This window comes from Microcaecilia unicolor, chromosome 8, assembly GCF_901765095.1.
Source record: "Microcaecilia unicolor chromosome 8, aMicUni1.1, whole genome shotgun sequence".
NCBI classification, from domain to species: domain Eukaryota; kingdom Metazoa; phylum Chordata; class Amphibia; order Gymnophiona; family Siphonopidae; genus Microcaecilia; species Microcaecilia unicolor.
This window is the reverse complement of record NC_044038.1, coordinates 174,255,000-174,277,849: the sequence shown is the minus strand read 5'-3', so window position 1 is coordinate 174,277,849 and position 22,850 is coordinate 174,255,000. Positions and strand designations below refer to the sequence as shown.

Genomic DNA, 22,850 nt, shown 5'->3' with positions numbered 1-22,850 from the left:
AAGTTAAAGTCCCTGCCTAGTACAAGATCACCCCGTACATATCTCAGAAGTTGGTTACTAAGAATTTCAAAGAAGTCCCCTTGAGAATGATTAGCGGCATAAATATTAACTATAGTGTAACTGTGACCTCCCAGGTTCACTACCACAATTGCGAACCTTCCCTCCGGGTCTAATTTAACCGTTTCAAACTCCCATGCGTAATCACGTTTAAAAAGGATCCCCACTCCCGCCGTTTTAGTCTGTTTCTTATTGGAAGCAAAGTATTGGTGAGGGTATCCCACATTTTTTAATAGGTATTTATGCTTGGGCAGTAAGTGCGTCTCCTGAATAAACAGGATATCCACGCCCACCCGCTTCTCTAAACAATCTCTTACGTTTGATGGGAGAGTTGAGGCCTCGAACATTTAATGACATACATAATATCTGAGTCATGGGGGTTCAAACCAGGTGCCCCTATTGCCCTTCCAATAATCAGTACGGGGCCTCCAGTGCAACTAGCTACCTCTAGTCTCCTCCCGAAATACCCAGTCCCCCCTCCCCATCCCCCGCCCCCCACCCCCTTTCCCCAGATCCAACCAGTGGGCCAGCTAGTCCCACCACTAAAACTAGAGAATGGTGACCAAATACATGCCATAACAGATTAACCTCTTATCACTTATATGTAAACATAACCCCCTTCGCTCATTCCCAAAAACACAAACATACCCACTCGCTTGTAGTATATCTATGTAAAATTATAAATACACATTCACATAAACAGTTAGCTCAAGTCACTGTAGCATTAGGAGATGGCAACTGCTGTGTTGAACGTTGTCTGGTGAGACGACCTGTGCCTTTCGCCACTCTGGTCCATCTTTGCCGCGCCACTCGATGTTCCGCTCCCATATTTCCAGACTTGCTTGGACCCTCCGACGGTGCCTCCACCTCCGGCCAGGCTGCACATGCTTCTTCCACGCTTTGAATCCGGCACCATTTTCCCTCCTTGTTGTAAGCCAAAGCGAAAGGATGCTGCCTACGACAGGCGATGCCTTTATCACGGAGATATCTTGTAAAATTCCGCAGCTCTGCTCTCCTTTTCAGGCTAGAAGGAGCCAGATCTTGATACAATTCAATGGGAAAAGAATCCCACTGCAGGGTCTCCTGCTTACGCGCCTTGCGCAGAATAGTCTCTTTCATTTTGTAGTCAGAGAAGCAGGTGATAATATCCCGCGGTGCATTAGATCGGACGCGGGCCAGCACCCTGTGCGCCCGATCCACTTTGATAGATTCTGGTGCCATCTCATTACCTTCTTCTGACAATAGCAAGCTAGCAATTTGTCGGGCAATCCAGTCACAGTCCAGATAGTCCGCCTGCTCTGGGATGCCCCGAATGCGTACACTGGATCTCCTACCCCAATTTTCAAGATCTTCCACTTTATCACTCAAAGTTTTGATTAGTGCTTGTTGATCCTTCAAAGCGTTCTCCACCACGCTCACGGCTCCCTGCTGCTCTTCCACCCGTTCTTCTATCTCGTCCACCCGTTGACCCATCTCCACCATCTCTCCGCGGAGCTCAGAGGCTAGCTTCGCAAAATTTTCTCTACCGCCCTTAATATCCAAGCAGATCTCCTCCAGCAATGTTCGAAATTCTTTCGCCGAAAACTCCTCCTCCCCCGAGCTCTCACCGGAGGATATATGCCGCCTGGTGCTAGCAGTCTTATCGCGCTCCTCTGTAGGCGCCATCTTGGCCATGCAATGCTGCGGCGTGTATAAAAAGTCTGAGGGTTTTGTGGGCAGTTGTAGGCTCTTTTCCGGCCATTGCAGTACTCTCCCGATCTTCTGACGGGTGACTACGAGCTCCACGCTCTTAATCAACGCAGTAGGAGGTTATTTTTGCTGAGTCTTCGGGTATGGCATGCGGAGCAGTTCTCTCACAACGCCATTACTCCGCGTGACGTCACCGCTCTCTGGGCTTACCTTCTACACAGTGTAACTACTAATTGCACTGAGGTGAACCCTTACAAAGTTGGTCTTAAGACCAGATACACAGAGTGGTGCAGGAGTCGTCAAGCTGGGTCTGTGTAGGGCAAGAAAGAGGATCTAGGGCCTTGCCCTCACACCAGATGGCAAACCTCCTCCATTTAAATGAACACCACCTCTTTCCTGAAAGCCAGCAAAACCCTGGATATACCCTCTGAAGATGCAAGGAAGCAAATTCTTTTTTTTTTTTTTTAATTTTATTTATGCTTTTAAGTTTTGCAAAGATACAACAATCTTTGAAGGAAATACACCAAGTTTGTAAAGTACAAAGGTAGAGAGGTGTAAAGTACAAAGAAATAGTTCTACTTGGTTAATTTAGTCCACAATTAGAAGGGTCCTTGAATATACATTCCAAAGGAAGTTGGATTATAGAGGTAATAGTTATAGGTAAACTATAGGTAGCCATCCCCTATTTTAACATCTAAACAGCTAAACATTTGGAACTTCACCGATAATTCCATGAGCATTCAAAAAAACTGCGCAACTGGAGAGGTTCAAAAAACATATTTCTTATCTTTGAGGAAAGAATACATTTACATGGAAATCGTAGTTGGAAATGGACATTCAATGCTAAAGCCTCTTGTCTCACTCCAAGAATTTTTTTCCTCCTTTCCTGAGTCCATTTGTAAATATCAGGAAAAAATCAATACTTTCTCTCCTAAAAAAAATAGGCTGGGCTTTTTGGAAATATCTCAATAATGCTTCCTTGTCCTGTAGAAATACAAAGAGACCAAAAGTGTAGCTTTAGTTTTTACTTCTTCCTCAGATTGCTCTAATAAAAGTAGCGATATCTAAATTATCTAATGAAACTTCCTGTTGAGGCTGATCTTCATGTTTCTCTTGATTTTTTTACTGATTCAGCACAGTTGTCATATATTTTTTTGAACAGGTGGAAAGTGTCCTGAATATTTAAAATTCTCTTTTAGGAATCTTTGGAACATGTCCCCTGGTGAAGTAAATCTTGAATAAGGGACATTTAATATTCATAGATTTAAGTTTCTCATTGCATTCTCTATATTTTCTATCTTACAATGTGCAGTCTATCTCCAGCAAACTGGGCTTGATTCTCGAAGTTTAAGCACTTCAGTTTCGAACGTATTTTGTTTAGTGGAAATAGCTTCAATTATATTCTTAGTCTCTCCTGTTTGCACAGAATTATTCAAGGAAACGGAGACAAAAGAACAAACCTTGTGCAGGGTTTCAATGGCAGTCCAAATCGTTTCCAGCGATATTTCTTGTGGTCTTATCAATGGTTGAATCGCTGAGGCACATAAATCAATTTCATGTTGAGTGTAAGTTGTGGAAATAGGCTCCCTCGTTGCCTCCTTCGATGCCATAAGTGAAATATGCTGTATCCCCTCCACCGGCCATTGGTGCACGCCTTCAGATGGTATCAGTCAACACCGCCAGAGAAGAAGCCCGCCTCCCCTTCAAGACTTTGTCTGAATATAGTCTCGGTACTGCCACTTCGACTGGTTGTGGAAGTGGAGAGGTAGTTGGTCCCGCCGGGCTAAGCTATGATTCGCTTCCTAATCCGGGACTCTTCCTAGCCCCGGAAGCAGAGATGCCCGCATTCGGGGTAGAGACCGTAAAGGATGTAATGGAGGTTTGACGAACGAGTGGGGATTCAAGCTTCGGGGTTGGGGGGGGGGGGGGTCCCTTCAGCTTCCCCTTCGGCATGCTGAAGGTAGTATTTTTATGTTTAAACTGTTATTAACGATTATCACAATACAAAGTAATGTAGAATATGCATATAGCATTGCTTGATATACAAAACAGCATTCTTGCAACATATTCAACTTCGCCAAACACTTTTCGTCCCCATTTTTCTCCCCCCTCCCCTCTTAACGATTCCTTGGCCCATGTTAACATTAGGTTTTAAATGACTCATGTTCCTAATATCATACACTTGAATACTTCATTAGGTAAGATAGTGCTTATCACAAATATCAGAAAATGAAACATTAAAGCTCTAGAGCACTGCCAGGCTTTAGCCATATACATCACACTCAACCCCTCCAGCCCCCCACCCAGTCCCTCCTCCCCCTTGCAAGCAGATCCACTCTAGACTAATTTACTACTACATGGTGCCCTTACTCTCCAATATACCGCTATTTATCAGGCATTGACAAGCAGACTACGTCCCCTTGGGCTGAGTATTTGCAGGTATGGTGTCCAAATCTGTAGAAAGCGCACTCTACGTTTAGGCGATTGTTTTGAATCTCTAGCCTCCCAAGAGGCCAGAAGATGCACCTGATTGCGCCAATGCCAGTAAGCTGGTCCTTCCGATGAGACCCAGTATTTCATAATGCATTTCCGCGCTACCAAGCTCAGCTTCCTGCATAACATTATAGCAGGGGCGCCTAATGGAGCAAACGCTCTTGGTTGATCCAACAGAAACTGCCGCTCCGTTCCTTGAACTCTGTTCCCCAATCGAATCAAAAACCCTCTTACCCTCTGCCAAAACATGCGCACCTTGGGGCATTGCCATAATGCATGATATAACGAGCTGGGACCCCCTCCGCATTTAGAACACCCCGAGTTGTCCGGCCCCAACATATGAGCCAGTTGTGTTCTAGTCATATACCCCCGTAGGACCACTCTATAACCACACTCCCTCAGCCTCTCATCTGTTACCAACGCCCGGATGCCCTTCAAGGTAGCTGACACATCCCATGTTGCCAGGGAGGTCCCCAGATCTTGTTCCCATTTTCGCTTAAGATCAACATATTGCCTCTGGGACCTACGCCTAGCCAGTGCCCCATACAATGCTGATACAGATTGTTTCTCTATCTGTAACTCCTCAAAAAAAACCCTTAGCAGCTCCCCCATCCGCCCTCTCAGGGGTACTTGGCTCAGGGATTTCACATAGTGTCGGACCTGTGCATAGTCAAATCTATTGCCCCAAGCTGATCCCACTTTATCTTGAATGGCGTCAAATGTTATCATTTCCCCATTGTCCAATAATAGGTGTTCCAATCTTGTGATGCCCAGCCCTTGCCATCTGCCAAATGTCGGGTTATCTATCCCTGCTTCAAAAACAGGATTGCCTACGATTGGGATTTGATCTGTAACGTGTGGGTGGCCCCCCATTTGCCGCATCCACCACTGCCACGCCTCCCGAAGGGGCTGCAGTATTATACTTTTTTTAAATTTAGAAGGGAGCTGACTACGAGGTAAATGGAGCAAAGCTAATATGTCATAGGGAGCAAAAAAAGCTTCCTCCAAGCCCATAGGTGTGTAATATTGTGTGGCATTCACCACATCTCCTAAGTGGCGCAGCAAACACGCCTGATTATATAGGAACACATCCGGGATACCCATTCCCCCCTGTCTCCAGCTCCCTATTAACAGATTTTGGCTAACTTTGGGCTTTTTGCCTGCCCAACAAAATCTACTAAAAAGACGCATCATCCGCCTCAAATCAGACCGCGATAGGCGTATGGGTAAAGTTTGAAGAACGTACAACCAGCGCGGAAACAACACCATTTGTACTACATGTATCCGTCCCATTAATGACAGTGGCAAACTCATCCAAGAGTCCAATTTAGCTTTAGTATATTCCAGTAAGATTTTAACATTCAACTGATATAAATCTAATGTATTCATTGTGAGTCGGATTCCTAAATATTTAAAAGACTCTCTAGCCCATCTCAACGGAAATTCAGGGACCCAGTCCCTCTGGTTCACCTCTGGCGAAGCCAGCGCTTCTGATTTGTCTAGATTAATACGGAAACCTGAGTAATCGCCATATTCACGAAAGGTTTCCAGTAACGTGTCTAAGGATTCCCTTGGGTTTGTGAGATGTACCAAAATGTCATCCGCAAATGCTGCAATCTTAAACATGTGGGTCCCTAAACCAACTCCCCGGATCAAAGGGTTTGCCATGATATCTCTGATAAGGGGATCTAAAACCAAAACAAAGAGAAGAGGGGACAATGGGCACCCCTGCCTTGTGCCCCTCCTAATACAGAAACTTTCCGATTCTATCCCGTTTACTCTCAGGGTGGCACATGGGTTGGCATATAAAGCATGAATTGCCTCAACAAATCTCCCTGAAAATCCATAATGTTCCAGCGTATCAAAAAGGAACTTCCAATGAACCTTATCGAAGGCCTTTTCCGCATCAAAGCTGATCAGCAATGATGCTACCTTCGCCTGCGAGCTGTGTTCTAGTGATGTCAGTATTGCTCTCAAGTTTTTACTCACTGCTCTACCTCCCACAAATCCCACCTGACTTTCATGAATCAACCTTGGGAGCAGCCTCGCCAGTCTATTAGCCAAGATTTTTTGCCAACAACTTGGTATCATAATTTAATAGGGAGATAGGCCGGTACGATGTCGGCTCTAGAGGGTCCCTCCCCGGCTTCAACAAGACTATTATTTGAGCCCTATTCAAGTCTGGGGGTAACCTCTGTCTCTCTATCAGTTGGTTCAAAAATCTAGTAATTGCAGGTATAACTCCTCCTTCCATTAATTTATAGAATTCTCCCCTTAAACCATCAGGTCCCGGGGCTTTTAGTCGCGGGCTGCGGGCAATAACTAGACTGACTTCATCCTCAGTAATTAATTGATTGAGACTGTCCAACTCTTGTATTGTAAGCTTTGGTAAAGCCAGATTTTCTAAATACATCTGATTTAACAGACCGTCTTCCTCTGGGGAAGCGTACAGCCCTTGATAAAAGGCCCGAAAAGTTTCACATATTGCTTTATCTGATGTGTGGAGCCCTCCCCCCCTTTGCCTCAGTGCCAAAATGTTCTTAGTCCCTCCCCGGGGGTTAATTATTTTTGACATTAACTTGCCTGCTTTATTACCGTGTTTATAAAGCATATATCTATAGTAGAGCTGTGACTTGTGTGCCCTTTCTTGCAAAAGTACATTTAAGGCGGTTTGAAGCTCTAACACTTGTTGTTTATCACCTATCGCGTGTGTCTCCCCATATCTCCTCCGTGTCTTACAAAGTTGGTTACTTAAACGCAAGATCTTTCTATCTCGTGTCTTCCTCACAAAGTGCGTATGACTTATAACTTCGCCTCTAAGAACCGCCTCAGCCGCTTCCCAAAACAAAACTGGGTCTTCTATGTGTTCTTGATTGTGAGTGCTATATTCCGCCCAGCGAGCTTGTAATCTACCTTTAAGCACTGGATCTGAGCTGAGCTCCAGGGGAAATTGCCATTTATATTCCTGTGGGGTTGTACCACTTGGTATCCATTCTATCTTAACCCAGGCATGGTCCGACACCATGTACGGTCCTCTCTCTGCTGTTGTCACTTCCCCAAACATCTGACGTGATGTCAGAATATAGTCAATTCTCGACTGAGTGGAGTGGGCCCGCGACAGGTGTGTATAGTCTTTCTCACCTGGGTGCAGCACCCGCCACACATCAACCAGGCCTAGCATCTGGCTCAATTGTAAGAGGCCTCTATTATTATAACATGAAGAGGCCGTCTCCGGGGCTGATCTGTCCAGAGAGGGGTCCCAAGCTGCATTTAAATCACCCCCCAGCACTATAGCTGCGTGCGGTTGCCTGATCAGAAAATTAATCAAAGTTTGATAGAACTTCCTATCGTATCTATTTGGAGCATAAACATTACAGATTAGCAGTTTCTGTCTCCCAACTACCACTTCCATTATAACATAACGGCCTTCAGTATCAATCAGAAGTGGATTAATTACCGAGGCTATGCCTTTTCTAATTAGTATCGCTACTCCTCCCTTTTTACCTTGTGCATTTGCTGCTATACAATCCCCAACCCACCAGGTGCTGAGCTTGGCATGTTCAATCTGGTTCAGATGCGTCTCCTGTAAGAGTGCTATGTCTGCTTTCTGCCTATTTAGTTGTTGTAAAATCTTAGAGCGTTTGATTGGCGAATTAACTCCGCCTACATTCCACGTTAGTATTCTTACTATTCTTGGATTTGAAGGTGTGTGCCTATATCCACAGATGTCCACTGTTGTAATCGAGGGGGACATCCCAGCCTCTGCCCCCCCCCCCACTTGCACCTCCACTGTGCCAGCTTCACTGTTATGTTCTACATCCTTTCTAATTAAGACTTGTGTCCTGCTTGCATCCCTCTTCCCTCCCCCCACCCCTCCCCCCCCCCCCCCCCAAATCCTGTATCCCTTATTCTCCGGTCCACCAATTAGGACCTCGACTTCCTTACGTCTCTCCCTCCCCCCTCCGCATTAACAATGTTACATTAAACATAACTTTCATTGTCAGGCTGATCAAACACTTACGGGGTCTCACCCCTCTTACCAGGGGTTCAAACCGGTTCACCCACTGGCCATGTCTGCCATATAGTGTCTTAATCAACAGCACAAGATGAGAAGAAAAAAAAAAAAAAAAAAAAAGGTCAAGTCTAACTCACAAACCATTGAACCTTAACTTTCCAACTGCAGCCATCTTGCCAAGCCTTCTGCTACTATAAGTGGTCCATCTTTGTTCTTGGCTGGGAGATTGCTGTATTATCATATATTGACCAGTCAGGTCTCTGCTGACTTTTCCTTATAACATTACTCAGTGTTCTCAGAGTGTTCTCTTTTCTATGCTGTTCAACTTGCATCTGAAGATATTGTTCCCAGCTGTTGTAGAAATTCTTTAGCCGCCCCTGCCGTCTCATATGTCTTAGTAATACCGTTATGCGTGACCTGCAATTTGGCAGGGTATTGTAGTGCAAATCTTATTTTCTTTTGGAATAGTGTTGAGCAAACCTCCGAAAACTGTCTCCTCCGTGTTGCTACCCCTGCTGAATAATCTTGGAAACATCTTACTGGGATTCCATCATACTCCAATGCTTTTCCAGTTCTCAGCAGCTTCATCACTTCTTGTTTTTGCGCATAATTCAAAAATCTTAGAATTACCACTCTTGGTTTATTGGTGCCAGTCATTTTCATCCCGATGCGGTGAGCCCGTTCTATCTGTAATGGCCCCGAGGCTTCTGGGAACTGTAGTTCACTGGCAAACCAGCGTGCCAAAAAGACCTCCAAGCCCCGTTCGGGTAACGCTTCTGGCAGGCCCACCACTCGGATATTATTTCTCCTGGACCTATTTTCTAAGTCCTCAATCTTTTCCTCCATCGCCTGTAGCTTTTTTTGAGTTATATCTTGTATTGTCTCCACCTCCGTTACTCTATCCTCAATTTCACTCACACGTGCTTGAAAGCCTGCACAGTCCCGAGAAAGATCCGTGAGCTGTTCTTTTACCTTTTCCAGGTTAGTGTTTATGGGGGAGAGCCGGCGATCCAACACGTCTTCTAACACTGAGGACATTTCTGAAGTTATTTCGGCGATCCAGGCCGATGACACTGTCGGGCCCAGCGGGCTTGCGGGCGGCGCCATCTTGTCTTCTGCTCCTCTACCACGGAGCTTATCTTTATGTATATTTTTCGCTGCCATCACGCCGCCAATTAATTTAAAATGTTCGTTGCCGGCCTCTCTAGCGATTCAGGCTGCGGCGAATTTCAATTTTAGATCGCGGTTTGTGAGCTGATCATGCGGAGGGGGGATTGAAGCCGGAGAGATCTTTTTTCTTCAACCCCTCGCGGTCATGACGTCACCGGAAGTCGCTGAAGGTATTTTTAAAGAATTATTAAACTCGTGGAAAAGCCCTCCTTGCAGCAGACCTATATCGTCGCCATCTTGGAACCCTCTAGGAAGCAAATTCTAAGCTCTCAACATTCAGGATTCAGGGCCAGAGATTGGCGGTTGGGATGTAGAAGAGATTCCTTGTTCTGAGTTATGAGGGAAACACCCCAAATTCCAAGATTCTTCAGAGGATAACTCCAGAAAAGGGAATAGGAAACCTCTTTGTCTCCCTGGTAGCCCCATTTCCATTGTTCGTTCATAAAAACCCGGGGTGTAACTTTTGATGCAGATCTTACATTTACTACCCATCTCGCTAATGTATTGTTGACAGTTTTATATGCTTCATCAGACATGATCACTTTGTCCATTTTTGGAAGCCAATGCTCTTCGTATTTTAACACGCCTTGGTACTCACAAATATTGACAACTGTTTAATGGATTATGGCAATGTGACCTCCGTCACCTTCAAATACAGAAAATTGTCATTGTTCTCCAGCAATTGGAAATATGATCACGTTATTCCTCTTCTACAGCAAGAGCATTGGCTCCCTGTTAGCATGCGAATCTCATAAGGTTCTGACTAATTCATAAAACTCCTTTAGGTCAATCGCCCATTCTGTTGCAGCTATCTGCTTCCTTACTCTCCCACGCAATCATTGGGTTCCCCGGATCAATCTCTCCTGGTTGAACCTGCTTCTCAAATAGTCCCTTTGACCACTTTTCAAAAAGACAACGTTCTTTGGAATGCTCTCCCTGCTGAGTTGCGGTAACTCCAGTCCCATGGGGAGTTTAGAACTGCCCTGAGAACACTTTTTTTTTTTTTTTTAAGGAAAGTGTATGTTGTTGGCTATATAACTGGGGTCCCCCCCCCACCTGTCTTCCTCTCCTCCTCCAGGAATGTTGTGATTGCAATACCTAGCCTACCTCCCTTTCTTTTCCTGTCTCTTCTCTGCCCTCCCTTTATCTTCCCGCTTCTCTGTCTTTCCTATAGAAATTGTACTTTTTTTTTTTTTTTAGCTTTTATTGTGAACCGCTGTGATGGCATGCGCTCTATTGCGGTATATCAAATAAAGGAAACTTGGAAGGCACAGAAAATGTACATGAAAAACAAGATTACTGAGAGGAGCTGCAAAGAATGTGTCTTCCCCTCACCATGGATGGAGAGAAAAAAGACTGCTGGCTCCACCATTGCAAGTGAGGTGGGAAGGCACTCGCACATGAGCGGAGGGAGCCCCGTCTCGAGCTCTTAAAGCAATATTTATTTATTATATTTGTATCCCGCACTTTCCCACTAAAAGCAGGCTCAATGCGGCTTACATAGTAATAGGTAACACAGAATTTTGTTATGTAAAGTAGGAAATTAAGTATAACATAATAATAGGATGGATGGGTAGTAATAGGATGGATAGGTAGGTAGAGACAGGTGATGGAGAGAGGAAAGTAAGGTGGGAGATAGAGTCTGGGTCAAGGTAAAATTATGTATAATCATACCTGATAATTTTCTTTCCATTAATCATAGCTGATCAATCCATAGACTGGTGGGTTGTGTCCATCTACCAGCAGGTGGAGATAGAGAGCAAACTTTTGCCTCCCTATATGTGGTCATGTGCTGCCGGAAACTCCTCAGTATGTCGATATCAAAGCTCCATCCGCAGGACTCAGCACTTAGAGAATTACACCCACGAAGGGACACTCTGCCCAGCTCACCACCGCCGAAACGGGGGAGGGGAATTAACCCAGCTCATCCCCACACAAGTGGGGGAGGGGAATCCGTCCAGCTCATCCCCGCGGAGCGGGGGAGGGACACCACACCCGCCGATGCGGGGGGATCTGGCTTATCCTGCAACCGCAACCGCGGGAGGAGCTGACTGACCCGAACACCGCCGAAGCGGGAGGGGTACAAAGCTGCCCTACAGCCGCACGAAGCGGGAGGGAGTGCCGGCAGAATTTTAAGTCTCAATCCAGCCCCGTAAAACGGAGGGGAGAGGAATGCAGCAGCTCACTGTAACACAAACTCGTCTTAACTCTTGAAGAATCCAAGTGAAAAAACTTGAACACGAAGTCTTTCTGAAGTAACTGAAGACTAAACTTGAACCTGAAATGCAACCAGAATAAAAACAGTACAGATATCTGGGAGGGGCTATGGATTGATCAGCTATGATTAATGGAAAGAAAATTATCAGGTATGATTATACATAATTTTACCTTTCATATCATCAAGCTGATCAATCCATAGACTGGTGGGATGTACCGAAGCAGTACTCACCCAGGGCGGGACATTGAAATCCCTGACCTCAACACTGAAGCTCCAAACCGGGCCTCCGCCCGTGCAGCCACAGTCAAACGGTAATGCTTGGAGAATGTATGAGCCGAAGCCCAAGTTGCCGCCTTGCATATCTCTTCCAAGGAGACGGATCCGGCCTCTGCCATCGAGGCCGCCTGAGCTCTCGTGGAGTGAGCCTTCAGCTGGATAGGCGGCACCTTCCCCGCGGCCACATAAGCCGCTGCAATGGCTTCCTTGACCCATCTTGCCACTGTAGGCTTAGCAGCCTGCAGACCCTTACGAGGACCTGCAAACAGGACAAACAGATGATCCGATTTCCGGAAATCATTGGTCACTTCCAAGTATCTGATGATGACTCGTCTCACATCCAGATATTTAAGAGCAGAGTACTCCTCTGGGTAGTCCTCCCTACGAAAGGAAGGGAGACAGAGCTGCTGATTCACATGGAAGCGAGAAACAATCTTGGGCAGGAAGGAAGGCACTGTGCGGATAGTCACTCCTGCCTCAGTGAACTGCAGAAAAGGCTCTCGACATGAGAGCGCCTGGAGCTCGGAAACTCTTCTGGCTGAAGTGATAGCCACCAAAAAGACTGCTTTCAACGTCAGGTCTTTCAGAGATACCCTTGACAAGGGTTCAAAAGGCGGCTTCTGCAATGCTCTTAGTACCAGGTTGAGATTCCACGCAGGCACCACTGAGTGCAGAGGAGGGCGCAGGTGATTAACTCCCTTGAGAAAGCGCACCACATCTGGCTGCGAAGCCAGGGAAGCACCCTTCAGGCGGCCCCTGAAGCAAGCCAGAGCCGCTACCTGGACTTTAAGGGAACTGAGCGACAGGCCTTTCTCCAGACCTTCTTGCAGGAACGCCAACACTGAAGAAATTGGAGCAGTGAAGGGAGAAAGTGAGCCTGCTTCACACCACGCTGCAAAGATACGCCAAACCCTGGCGTAAGCAGTAGAAGTAGAGCGCTTCCTCGCTCTCAGCATAGTGGCGATGACCTTGTCTGAGAAGCCCTTCTTCCTCAGACGCTGCCGCTCAATAGCCAGGCCGTAAGACCAAAGGGGGAGGGATCCTCCATCACCACGGGACCCTGATGTAACAGGCCCTGCTCCACTGACAGCCGCAGAGGATCGTCGACTGAGAGCCTGATCAAGTCCGCATACCAGGGACGCCTGGGCCAATCCGGACCCACCAGGATTACCCTGCCGGGATGCTTTGCCACCCGGTCTAGCACCCTGCCCAACATGGGCCAGGGCGGGAACACATAGAGAAGCTCTTGTGTCGGCCACTGTTGGAGAAGAGCATCTACTCCCAGGGATCGAGGGTCCCGTCCTCTGCTGAAAAAGCGCGGCACTTGGCAATTGGCCGATGACGCCATCAGATCTAGGCTCGGCTGGCCCCAGCGCTTCGTGATGTCCAAGAACGCCTGAGCAGATAGCTGCCACTCTCCGGGCTCCAAGGTATGGCGACTGAGAAAGTCCGCCTTGACATTCATGACTCCGGCAATGTGGGCCGCTGAAAGCTGCTCCAGGTTCACTTCCGCCCACTGGCAAAGATTCATAGCCTCCTTGGCTAGAGGGGCGCTCTTGGTACCTCCCTGGCGGTTGACATAGGCCACAGCCGTGGCATTGTCCGACAGGACCCGTACAGGCTTCAACACCAGTACCGGGATGAACTCCAAAAGCGCCAACCGAATGGCTCTGAGTTCCAGGAGGTTGATAGACCACTTTGCCTCTGCAGGAGACCAGAGCCCCTGCGCTGTCCTTCCCAAGCAGTGGGCTCCCCAGCCCGACAACGAGGCGTCCGTCGTGACGACAATCCACTCTGGGGTCACCAGAGGCATTCCCGCAGACAACTTGTCTGTCTGCATCCACCAGCTCAGCGCCTTGCGCACTGCTGGGTCCAAGGGAAGGCGCACAGCATAATCCTCCGACATCGGAGTCCAGCGCTGCAGCAAAGAGTGTTGAAGCGGTCTCATATGAGCCCTGGCCCAGGGCACAACTTCCATCGTGGCCGTCATAGAGCCCAACAGCTGCACATAGTCCCAAGCCCGAAGGGGAGAGGCTACTAGGAACTGGTCCACCTGAGCCTGAAGTTTGACAATCCGATTGTCTGGCAGGAACACTCTGCCCACTTGGGTGTCGAATCGAACTCCCAGGTACTCCAGGGACTGAGTCGGGCGCAGCTGGCTTTTCTCCCAGTTGATGATCCATCCCAGGGAGCTCAAAAGAGCAACTACCCGGTCCACAGCTTTGCCGCACTCTGCATAAGAGGGGGCTCGGATCAACCAGTCGTCCAGATAAGGATGGACTTGTACCCCTTCCTTTCGTAGGAAGGCCGCGATGACCACCATTACTTTGGAAAAGGTCCGCGGAGCAGTAGCCAACCCGAAAGGGAGGGCTCTGAACTGGAAGTGTCGTCCCAGGACTGCAAAACGCAGAAAGCGTTGATGAGGAGGCCAGATGGGAATATGCAGGTACGCTTCCTTGATGTCCAAGGATGCCAGGAACTCTCCTGCCTTCACTGCCGCTATAACAGAGCGGAGAGTCTCCATGCGAAAGTGCCGCACTTTCAAGGCCCGATTGACCCCTTTGAGGTCGAGGATAGGCCGGACAGAACCTTTCTTTGGTACCACAAAGTAAATGGAGTAACGTCCTTTGCCAAGCTGACTTTCTGGCACCGGAACGACCGCGCCCAGGCGGATCAGATTGTCCAAGGTCTGCTGCACTGCCACAGCTTTGACCGGAGACTTGCAGGGAGAGAGTACAAACCCGTCTTTTAAGGGTCGGCAGAACTCTAGTTTGTAGCCGTCTCTGATGACTTCCAGCACCCACGCGTCTGAAGTTATTGCGGTCCACTCGCCCAGAAACGAGGACAGCCGTCCTCCAATCTGCACTGGGGCGTGGACCAAGACCCCGTCATTGGGTACGAGACCCTGGGGGAGGACCGGAGGGAGCACCTCCGGGACGGCGGTCTCTGCGAAAGGAATGCTGCTTGGGGGAGAAATTCCTCTTGAAGGAAGAGGGGGCAGAGGAACCCGACTTGCCCGGGCGGTACCGACGGACTTCCTGCAACCGTCCTCTGGAGGTACCGGGACGAGTACTAGCCCGAGCCCTGACCTCTGGTAATTTCTTGCCCTTAGACGTGCCGAGATCGGTCACGATTTTGTCCAGCTCGACCCCAAAGAGCAGCTTGCCTTTAAAAGGCAACCTAGCCAGGCGGGATTTAGAGGCGTGGTCAGCAGACCAATGTTTCAGCCAAAGCCACCGCCGCGCAGAGATTGTCTGAGCCATGCCTTTCGCTGAGGCCCTCAAGACATCATACAGCAAGTCTGCCAAATAGGCTAAGCCCGATTCCAGGGCCGGCCAATCAGCCCTCAAGGAATGATCCGAGGGGGAAGCCCGCTGCACCATAGTCAGGCACGCCCTGGCCACATAGGAGCCGCAAACTGAGGCCCGCAAACTTAAAGCAGCCGCCTCAAAGGACGACCTTAAGGCCGCCTCCAATCTTCTGTCTTGGGCGTCCTTTAGGGCCGTGCCACCTTCCACCGGCAACGCCGTTTTCTTAGTCACCGCAGTGATTAAAGAATCCACGGTAGGCCACAGATAGGCCTCACGTTCACTCACAGCCAAAGGATAGAGGCGGGACATAGCCCTAGCCACTTTAAGGCTCGCTTCTGGGACATCCCATTGAGCCGAAATTAAGGTGTGCATGGCATCATGCACGTGGAAGGTTCTAGGCGGGCGCTTCGTCCCCAGCATAATGGCAGAGCCAACAGGGGCTGAGGGAGAGACGTCCTCCGGAGAGGAAATCTTCAAAGTGTCCATGGCCTGTAACAACAGGTTGGGCAAATCCTCTGGGCTAAAAAGCCGCGCTGCAGAGGGGTCATCCGCTCCATCCGAGCGGGGATCCGTCTCCACCAAGGAATCCGCAAAGGACCGTTGGGAGACCTCAGACACGCTGCCCTCATCTACATCGGAGGAGACAAATTCCTCCAAGGCCTGGGAATCAACCCGAGGGCGTTTACCTCTGGGAACCTCAACCTCTTTACCAGACGAGGGAGCAGGGGCAGCGTTGTGCATGAGGAAGGCCTGATGCAGCAGCAAAACAAACTCGGGGGAGAAACCCCCCAGACTGTGCACTTCCGCAGTCTGGGCAACAGCCCTAGACGCACCCTCAACCAGCGCTCGCAACAGCGGGGGAGAGACAAGCTGCGCATCCAAAATGGCGTCCGGCGCGAAACTCCGCGAAGGAGCCGCGCGGGAAGAACGGCTCTTAACTTTAGCCGCTTCTGTGCCGTCGCCCACATTAAGGGCGTTCATGGCATTAATGTCTCCAACCTCAAGGGCGGCCCAAGAAGAAGCCGTCCGAGCCGCGTGGCCGGCCAAGATGGCGGAGGCGAGGAGCGGGGGATGGGCGCTTATGGCGGGAAAAACCGCCACGCCGGAGGAAGGACCGGGACATTCATCGGTCACGAAACTGTCACCCAACAAGGGCGAATCAGGTTTGAAGACCCCCGCATCCCCTCTAGAAGCGCTCAAGCGACCCGGGGAGCGACCCTTTGCGCCCTCGCCCTCCGACGCCATATGCCACGAGGAGAAGAATCGGGGAACCCCCTGCCCGCTATAAAAAGGTAAAAATTACCTGCTGTCCGCTCCGAGTTGTAACGACCTGGTGTCCCAGTGAGTAGCTGCAATAGACGCTTAAATAAACGTCGAAATAAACGCCTTTAAGGACGTTCAAAAATTTTTTTTTTTTTTAACGGAGCCAGCGGGAGGGGGGAGAAAAGGAGGGACCTGGCACCACCAGGTTTGCACTTGCTCAAAAGAGCCCTCAACCCCAGGCACTCAACAAAACCTAAAAATTAGGCTTGGAGGCCTAGCCAGAGCTGCTGCTGTGTGTGACCACCACCTGCTGAGATAGAGAACATACTGAGGAGTTTCCGGCAGCACATGACCACATATAGGGAGGCAAAAGTTTGCTCTCTATCTCCACCTGCTGGTAGATGGACACAACCCACCAGTCTATGGATTGATCAGCTTGATGATATGGAATATCGTTTTATCTTCAGTATATGTAAGGTAGATAGGTTCAAGAGATTAATCTGGGTCTTTTGGGTAGGTTTGTTTGAATAGATGGGTTTTTAGTGCTTTTCTAAATGGTAGGTGGTCATGGATTGCTCGGATAGGTCTAGGGAGAGCGTTCCATAGACGGCTGCCCAGGAAGGAAAAATTGGATCCATAATAAGTTTTGTACTTGAGACCTTTACAGCTGGGGTAATGCAGGTTGAGTACTTTCGTGAAGATACAGACACGTTTCTTGCTGGAAAGTTGACCAGATTTATCATATAGTTCGGAGATTCTCCGTGTATTATCTTGTGGATTACAGTCTGGGCTTTGAAATTGATACGCTCTTTGATTGGGAGCCAGTGCAGTCTTGCACGGAGAGGAGTTGCACTCTCAAAACGTGATCTGCCAAAGATGAGTCTTGCTGCTGTATTTTGGGCGGTCTGAAGTTTTTTTAGGATATAGGCTTTGCAGCCTAAGAAAATACTGTACGATGGGCAGTTTTCTGCACCAGGCGCCATGGACGACGACACCCACATGTGAGCTTTGGAGTCCTTTGTTCAATCTGAGGGACAAAATTCAGTTTATGTTGCCAAACTGAGGTATTATTGCTTTAACCAATATTACCACAGCTACAACCCAAAGTTTCCCCCAGATGCACACACACCTAGTTGACTCCAAGATATGCATAATGTACCCAAGATATTTGACCACCTTGACCTCCAATGGATGTAAATCTCTCATATTCATTATGGATATTCTGAAAGCTCAAATGATAGATGTGCCTACAAGGAAGTGTTCAGAAACACTGTTCTAAACATCTTGCTATGAAACAAATTGAGTTTAAGAACCAGATATTTGCCTCATATCTGAAGTATTACTTTACCTCATTTTCAATAAATAAATTGACCATATCCCTGTCTAGCTGCCATGGAGGATAGCTCTCAACAGGCAGGTCCACTGTATTAGTCTTTACTTTCGCCTTTTTGGCTTGAGGCGGTTGATCCATTTTCTTGTCTTTTGTCCCAGTCTGAGATGTCTATTAAAAACAAAAGAGCAGAGAATAAAATGCTAGAAATCAAAATAAATAATTTTAAGAATTTGTAGCCAATGTGAACAGAATTTATCCAAACTACTTTTGAATTCAATATTGATTGCCTCGACCACATCTTTGGCAACAGGATTTGTCATCTTTTGTTCTTACAAGACCCATACTTAATCCAACATTCAGTCCGCCCCCCCCCCCAAAAAAAAATAAAAATAAATAAAAATAAAACAAAAACAAACTCATGTCCTACCACCAAGATTTTCATAAGATATGGAAGTGCCTCAACAATGCCAATTAAAAGACAGTGAAAAATAACTAGCCCCACCACCAAGCCCTGGGGTCCTCCACTTTGCCTTCACCAGACTGATCTCCATTCATTACTCTGCATTATGTGGTTCAATCAGCTCTTTAACCAATTTGTCATTTTCTGCCCTAATTTATTCAACCAATCAGCAAAAGCAAATTAAGAAATAAACACATCAGAAAAGAGCACAGTAAATTATAAACTGTGGCATATGTTAGAAATATACCAGAATGAATACCTCCATTTCCTCAGAGCCAGTCTTGTTTTCTACTGGTGTTTGTTGCTGGTTTTCTTCTGGCTTCTGTTCCTCCTGGTCAACTTGCATCTTCTATAGAGCAGACATGTATGTCAGATATGGTGACATTAACAGAAGTCTTACATTGCTCATCCATTACAGAAACCCAAATTTCAGAAGGAAAGGAGTCGCAGAAGTTATCACAGCACCTTACCAAAATATTCAGCAAGTTCTGAAGTGTAAACGCTAAACTGAAGAGAGCAAAGATCTAGAGAGAACTTGATGTTTAGTTCTCCCCATGTGACCATTTTTGTATTTATGTGAATTATCTGATGTTTGCAATTTAGGAGGTACCAAAGGATAATGTTTCTCTGCATTAGTATGCTCTGCCATTCCCTTTCTAAGGGATGGATTTAAGTTTCAACAAGTGAAATCTTATCACGTGCTTATCATTCAACTAAGCCTATTGATAGAGTCAGATATGGTGTGCAAATTCCCAAGAAATTAAATTTAGCTATGATATACAGGTATGTATTTCTTTACATGCAGAACATAATTCAATGTGACTGGTGAATGTGGCACTATTTTCCAGTTACATATATACATGATCTAGCAATGTAAGGTTGCACATGTACTAGGACAGCAAGGATTCATCGAAAAACATTTCTTTTTTGTTTGTGAGACAAATTGATGTAACTATTATACATGGATTCTTAAGTAAAATCTGGACTTCAGCTAATATTTTTTCCTCAAATCCCAACCACATCAGTCCAGAAAGGTGAAATTAGGGCTTACCTGCTAATTTTCTTTCCTCTAGATCCTCCAGACAGTTCAACACGCTTGGGTTATGCACTCCTACCAGCAGAGGGAGACTGAGAACACTAAAACTTCTTATACAAGTAGCCTGTGCAGACCTTCTACCAACCAGTAAAACAGTAACAAAGCAGAGGAACAAAACACCTCCACCTAAACAAAACCACTGAATCCACACTCAGATCTCCTCCCCTTAAGACAGGGGAATTCAACTGCAGATGGGCACAAATGGTACCACAAACTGCCCTTAGTAAAACTCCAGGACCCAAATCACAGGAGCTACTAGAAATATCAGCAACTGAAGTCTAAAGAAATTATCATACTGAACTGTCCGATACACTGGGTGGGCTCTTGAATGGTCTGGAGGATCTAGAGGAAAGAAAATTAGCAGGTAAGGCCTAATTTCACCTTCCTCAGCAATCCTCCAGACCGTTCAAGACGCTTGGGACGTACCAAAGCAGTAAACACATCTAAGGGTGGGACCTGCGAAGCCCAGAGGCCAGGACTGCAGCTCCAAAACTGGCATCCTCCCTTGCCTGTACATCCACTCTGTAATGTTTGACAAAAGAATGCATGGAGGACCACACCGCCACTCTACAAATGTCCACCGGTGGAACAAAACTACTCTCTGCCCAAGAAGCCGCCATCCCCCTAGTGGAATGTGCCTTGAGCCCCACCGGCACCGTACGGCCATGCAATATGTAAGCCGAAGAGATGGCATCCTTCAACCACCGAGCTATAGATGCCTTAGAAGCAGCCGCTCCCTTCTTGGACCCCCCATGAAGGACAAATAACCTGTCCGAAGACCTGAATTCCTCCGACCTGCGCAAGTAAACCTTCAACACTCTGCACATATCCAATTTCGCCAAACGACGCTGAGAAGCATCCCCCGTCCGGTCCCCCAAGACCGGCCACGAAATCACCTGATAGACATGAAAGGAGGATACCACCTTAGGCAAAAACGAAGGCACTGGATGCAGCGAAACCTTTTCCTTAGAAAACCACAGAAAGAGAGGCCTACATGAAAGAGCCTGAAGTTCCGAAATCCGGCGAGCCGACGATATAGCTACCAAAAAGACCACCTTCATAGTAAGGTCTTTTATCGAACAAGACTCCAAGGGCTCAAAAGAAGAACCCGCCAAAGAGTCAAGAATGATATTAAGATCCCACTGTGGAACTACCGGCCGCTGAGGACGACGAAGCAACTTCACCCCCCTCAAAAAAACGGACCACATTCGGGGAAGACGCAACCGACCTGCCTTGCACCTTACCCCGAAAACACGCTAAAGCAGCCAGCTGCACCTTCAAAGATGACAATGAAAGGCCCTTCTCAAAACCATCCTGCAAGAAATCTAAAATGCATGACACAGAAGCTGTTGAAGGGACACACGCCCAGTCCCCACACCAATCTTCAAATATGCGCCACACACGCACATAGGCCAAAGATGTCGATCGTTTGCGAGACTGCAGCATCGTCTGAATCACCTGAGGGGAAAACCCTTTCCTTCTCAACCGTTCCCTCTCAAGGGCCACACCATAAGAGAACCGATCCGGATCCGGCATGACAATTGGACCCTGACACAACAGCACCGAGCCCCCCAGCCACAGAGGCTCGCCTTCTAACAAGCGCATCAGATCCCCGAACCACGACCGATGCGGCCAATTCGGAGCCACCAACAACACCGGACCTGCATGACATTCTACCCTCTGTACGACTCAACCTATCAAGGGCCACGGGGGAAACATGTACAGCAATACCTGCTGAGGCCACGGAAGGACCAACGCATCGATCCCTTCTGCTCGAGGATCCCGACTAAAATACCGAGGAACCTGAGCATTCTGTGCCAACACCATGAGATCCACTACTGGCATTTCCCACTTTAGAACTATCTGGTCGAACACCGACCGGTGCAGAGACCATTCTCCGGGGTCCAATATGTGTCTGCTTAGAAAATCCGCTTTCACGTTGTCCACCCCGGCCACCTGCGCTGCCGAAATCTGCACTAGATGCCTTTCCGCACAATTCATGAGCAGAGCCGTCTCGATTGCCAACCACAGCCTCTTTGTACCGCCCTGCCAGTTGACATACGCTACTGCTGTCGCGTTGTCGGACATGACTCTTACCGCCTTTCCGACCACACTTGAGCGAAACGCCATAAGAGCTAGCCGAATCGCCCTCGTCTCCAACCGGTTGATAGACCACTGAGCTTCCTCTGTTGACCACCGCCCCTGCGCGGACCGACCGAGACACTGAGCTCCCCAGCCCAGCAGACTGGCATCCGTTACAAGACTCACCCACTGAGGAGGTTCCAACGGTATGCCCTTTTCAGATGGGCCGAGCATAGCCACCACTGGAGACTGCGCCAAGGAGCCCCCCTCAATGGCAACCGCAACTCCAAACTGTGTACCTGAGGAGACCACCTGGACGACAGAGCCGCCTGAAGCTGACGCATATGCGCCCTGGCCCATGGTACTACCTCTACTGTCGCTGCCATGAGGCCCAGAACCCGAAGGTACATTCGAACCGTCGAACTCTGAACGGACATTAACAGCCGGACCTGCTGCTGAAGAGAGGCGATCCAAGAATCTGGCAGAAACACACAACCCACTGCCATGGTGAATCGCACTCCCAAGTACTCCAGACTCTGCGATGGGATCAACTGACTTTTGACTACATTTAACTACCCATCCGAGCGATTCCAGAAACGCAACCACCTGAGCCGTCGCCGCCACACTGTGAGCCCGAGACTTCGCCTGGATCAACTAGTTGTCCAGATACAGATGCACCAGAATTCCCTGCCTCCGCAAAGCCGCTGCTACCACCACCATTATCTTGGAGAAGATGCGTGGAGCCGTTGCCAGACCAAAAGGCAGAGCACAGAACTGAAAGTGCCTCCCTAAAACAGCAAAATGACGGAAACGCTGATGGGCCTCTCGAATCGGCACGTGCAGATACGCTTCCGTGAGATCCAGTGACGTGAGAAATTCTCCCTGACGAACAGCCACTATGACCGAGCGCAGAGTCTCCACGCGGAAGGATGGCACCTTGAGCGCCCCATTGACCCTCTTGAGTTCTAAAATGGGTCGAAACTGGTCCTTCTTCGACACCACAAAGTAAATGGAATAACAACCCATTCCCAGCTCATGCCGAGGAACAGGTACCACAGCTCCCAACTGGATTAAACGACCCAGAGTTTCTTGAATAGCCTTTAACTTGACTCGAGAGTGACAAGGAGAGGGAAGAAACAGATCTGGCAGCAGGTGCTCGACCTTCACCAGAGGCTGGACCCGCACAACTTCATAAGGAGGACTTATTACCATTTCTGGCACCTTCGGAGGAGTCCCGACCTCCTCGACGACCCCCTCGAAAGGACTGCGTCCGCTGGAAAAACCAGCTTTTAGAAGGAGACACAAATCTGCCCGGCCTGTACCACCTCGCGTCCTTAAACTGACCTCTAGCTGAACCACCTCGACTAGCTGCCTTAGGCCGTAACTC

General features: G+C 48.2%; 1 protein-coding gene across 1 annotated transcript in view; it reads right to left on the bottom strand.

Moving 5' to 3' along the window:
- Positions 1 to 22,850, bottom strand: part of HSPA4 (heat shock protein family A (Hsp70) member 4) — a 122,385-nt gene that overhangs the window by 15,347 nt on the left and 84,188 nt on the right. Inside the window, exons 13-14 of the mRNA XM_030211745.1 lie at positions 18,545 to 18,634; positions 17,841 to 17,993 (exon numbers count right to left, since the gene is read on the bottom strand). Coding sequence (XP_030067605.1) covers positions 17,841 to 17,993; positions 18,545 to 18,634 — 243 coding nt within the window. The remainder of the gene's footprint in view (positions 1 to 17,840; positions 17,994 to 18,544; positions 18,635 to 22,850) is intronic.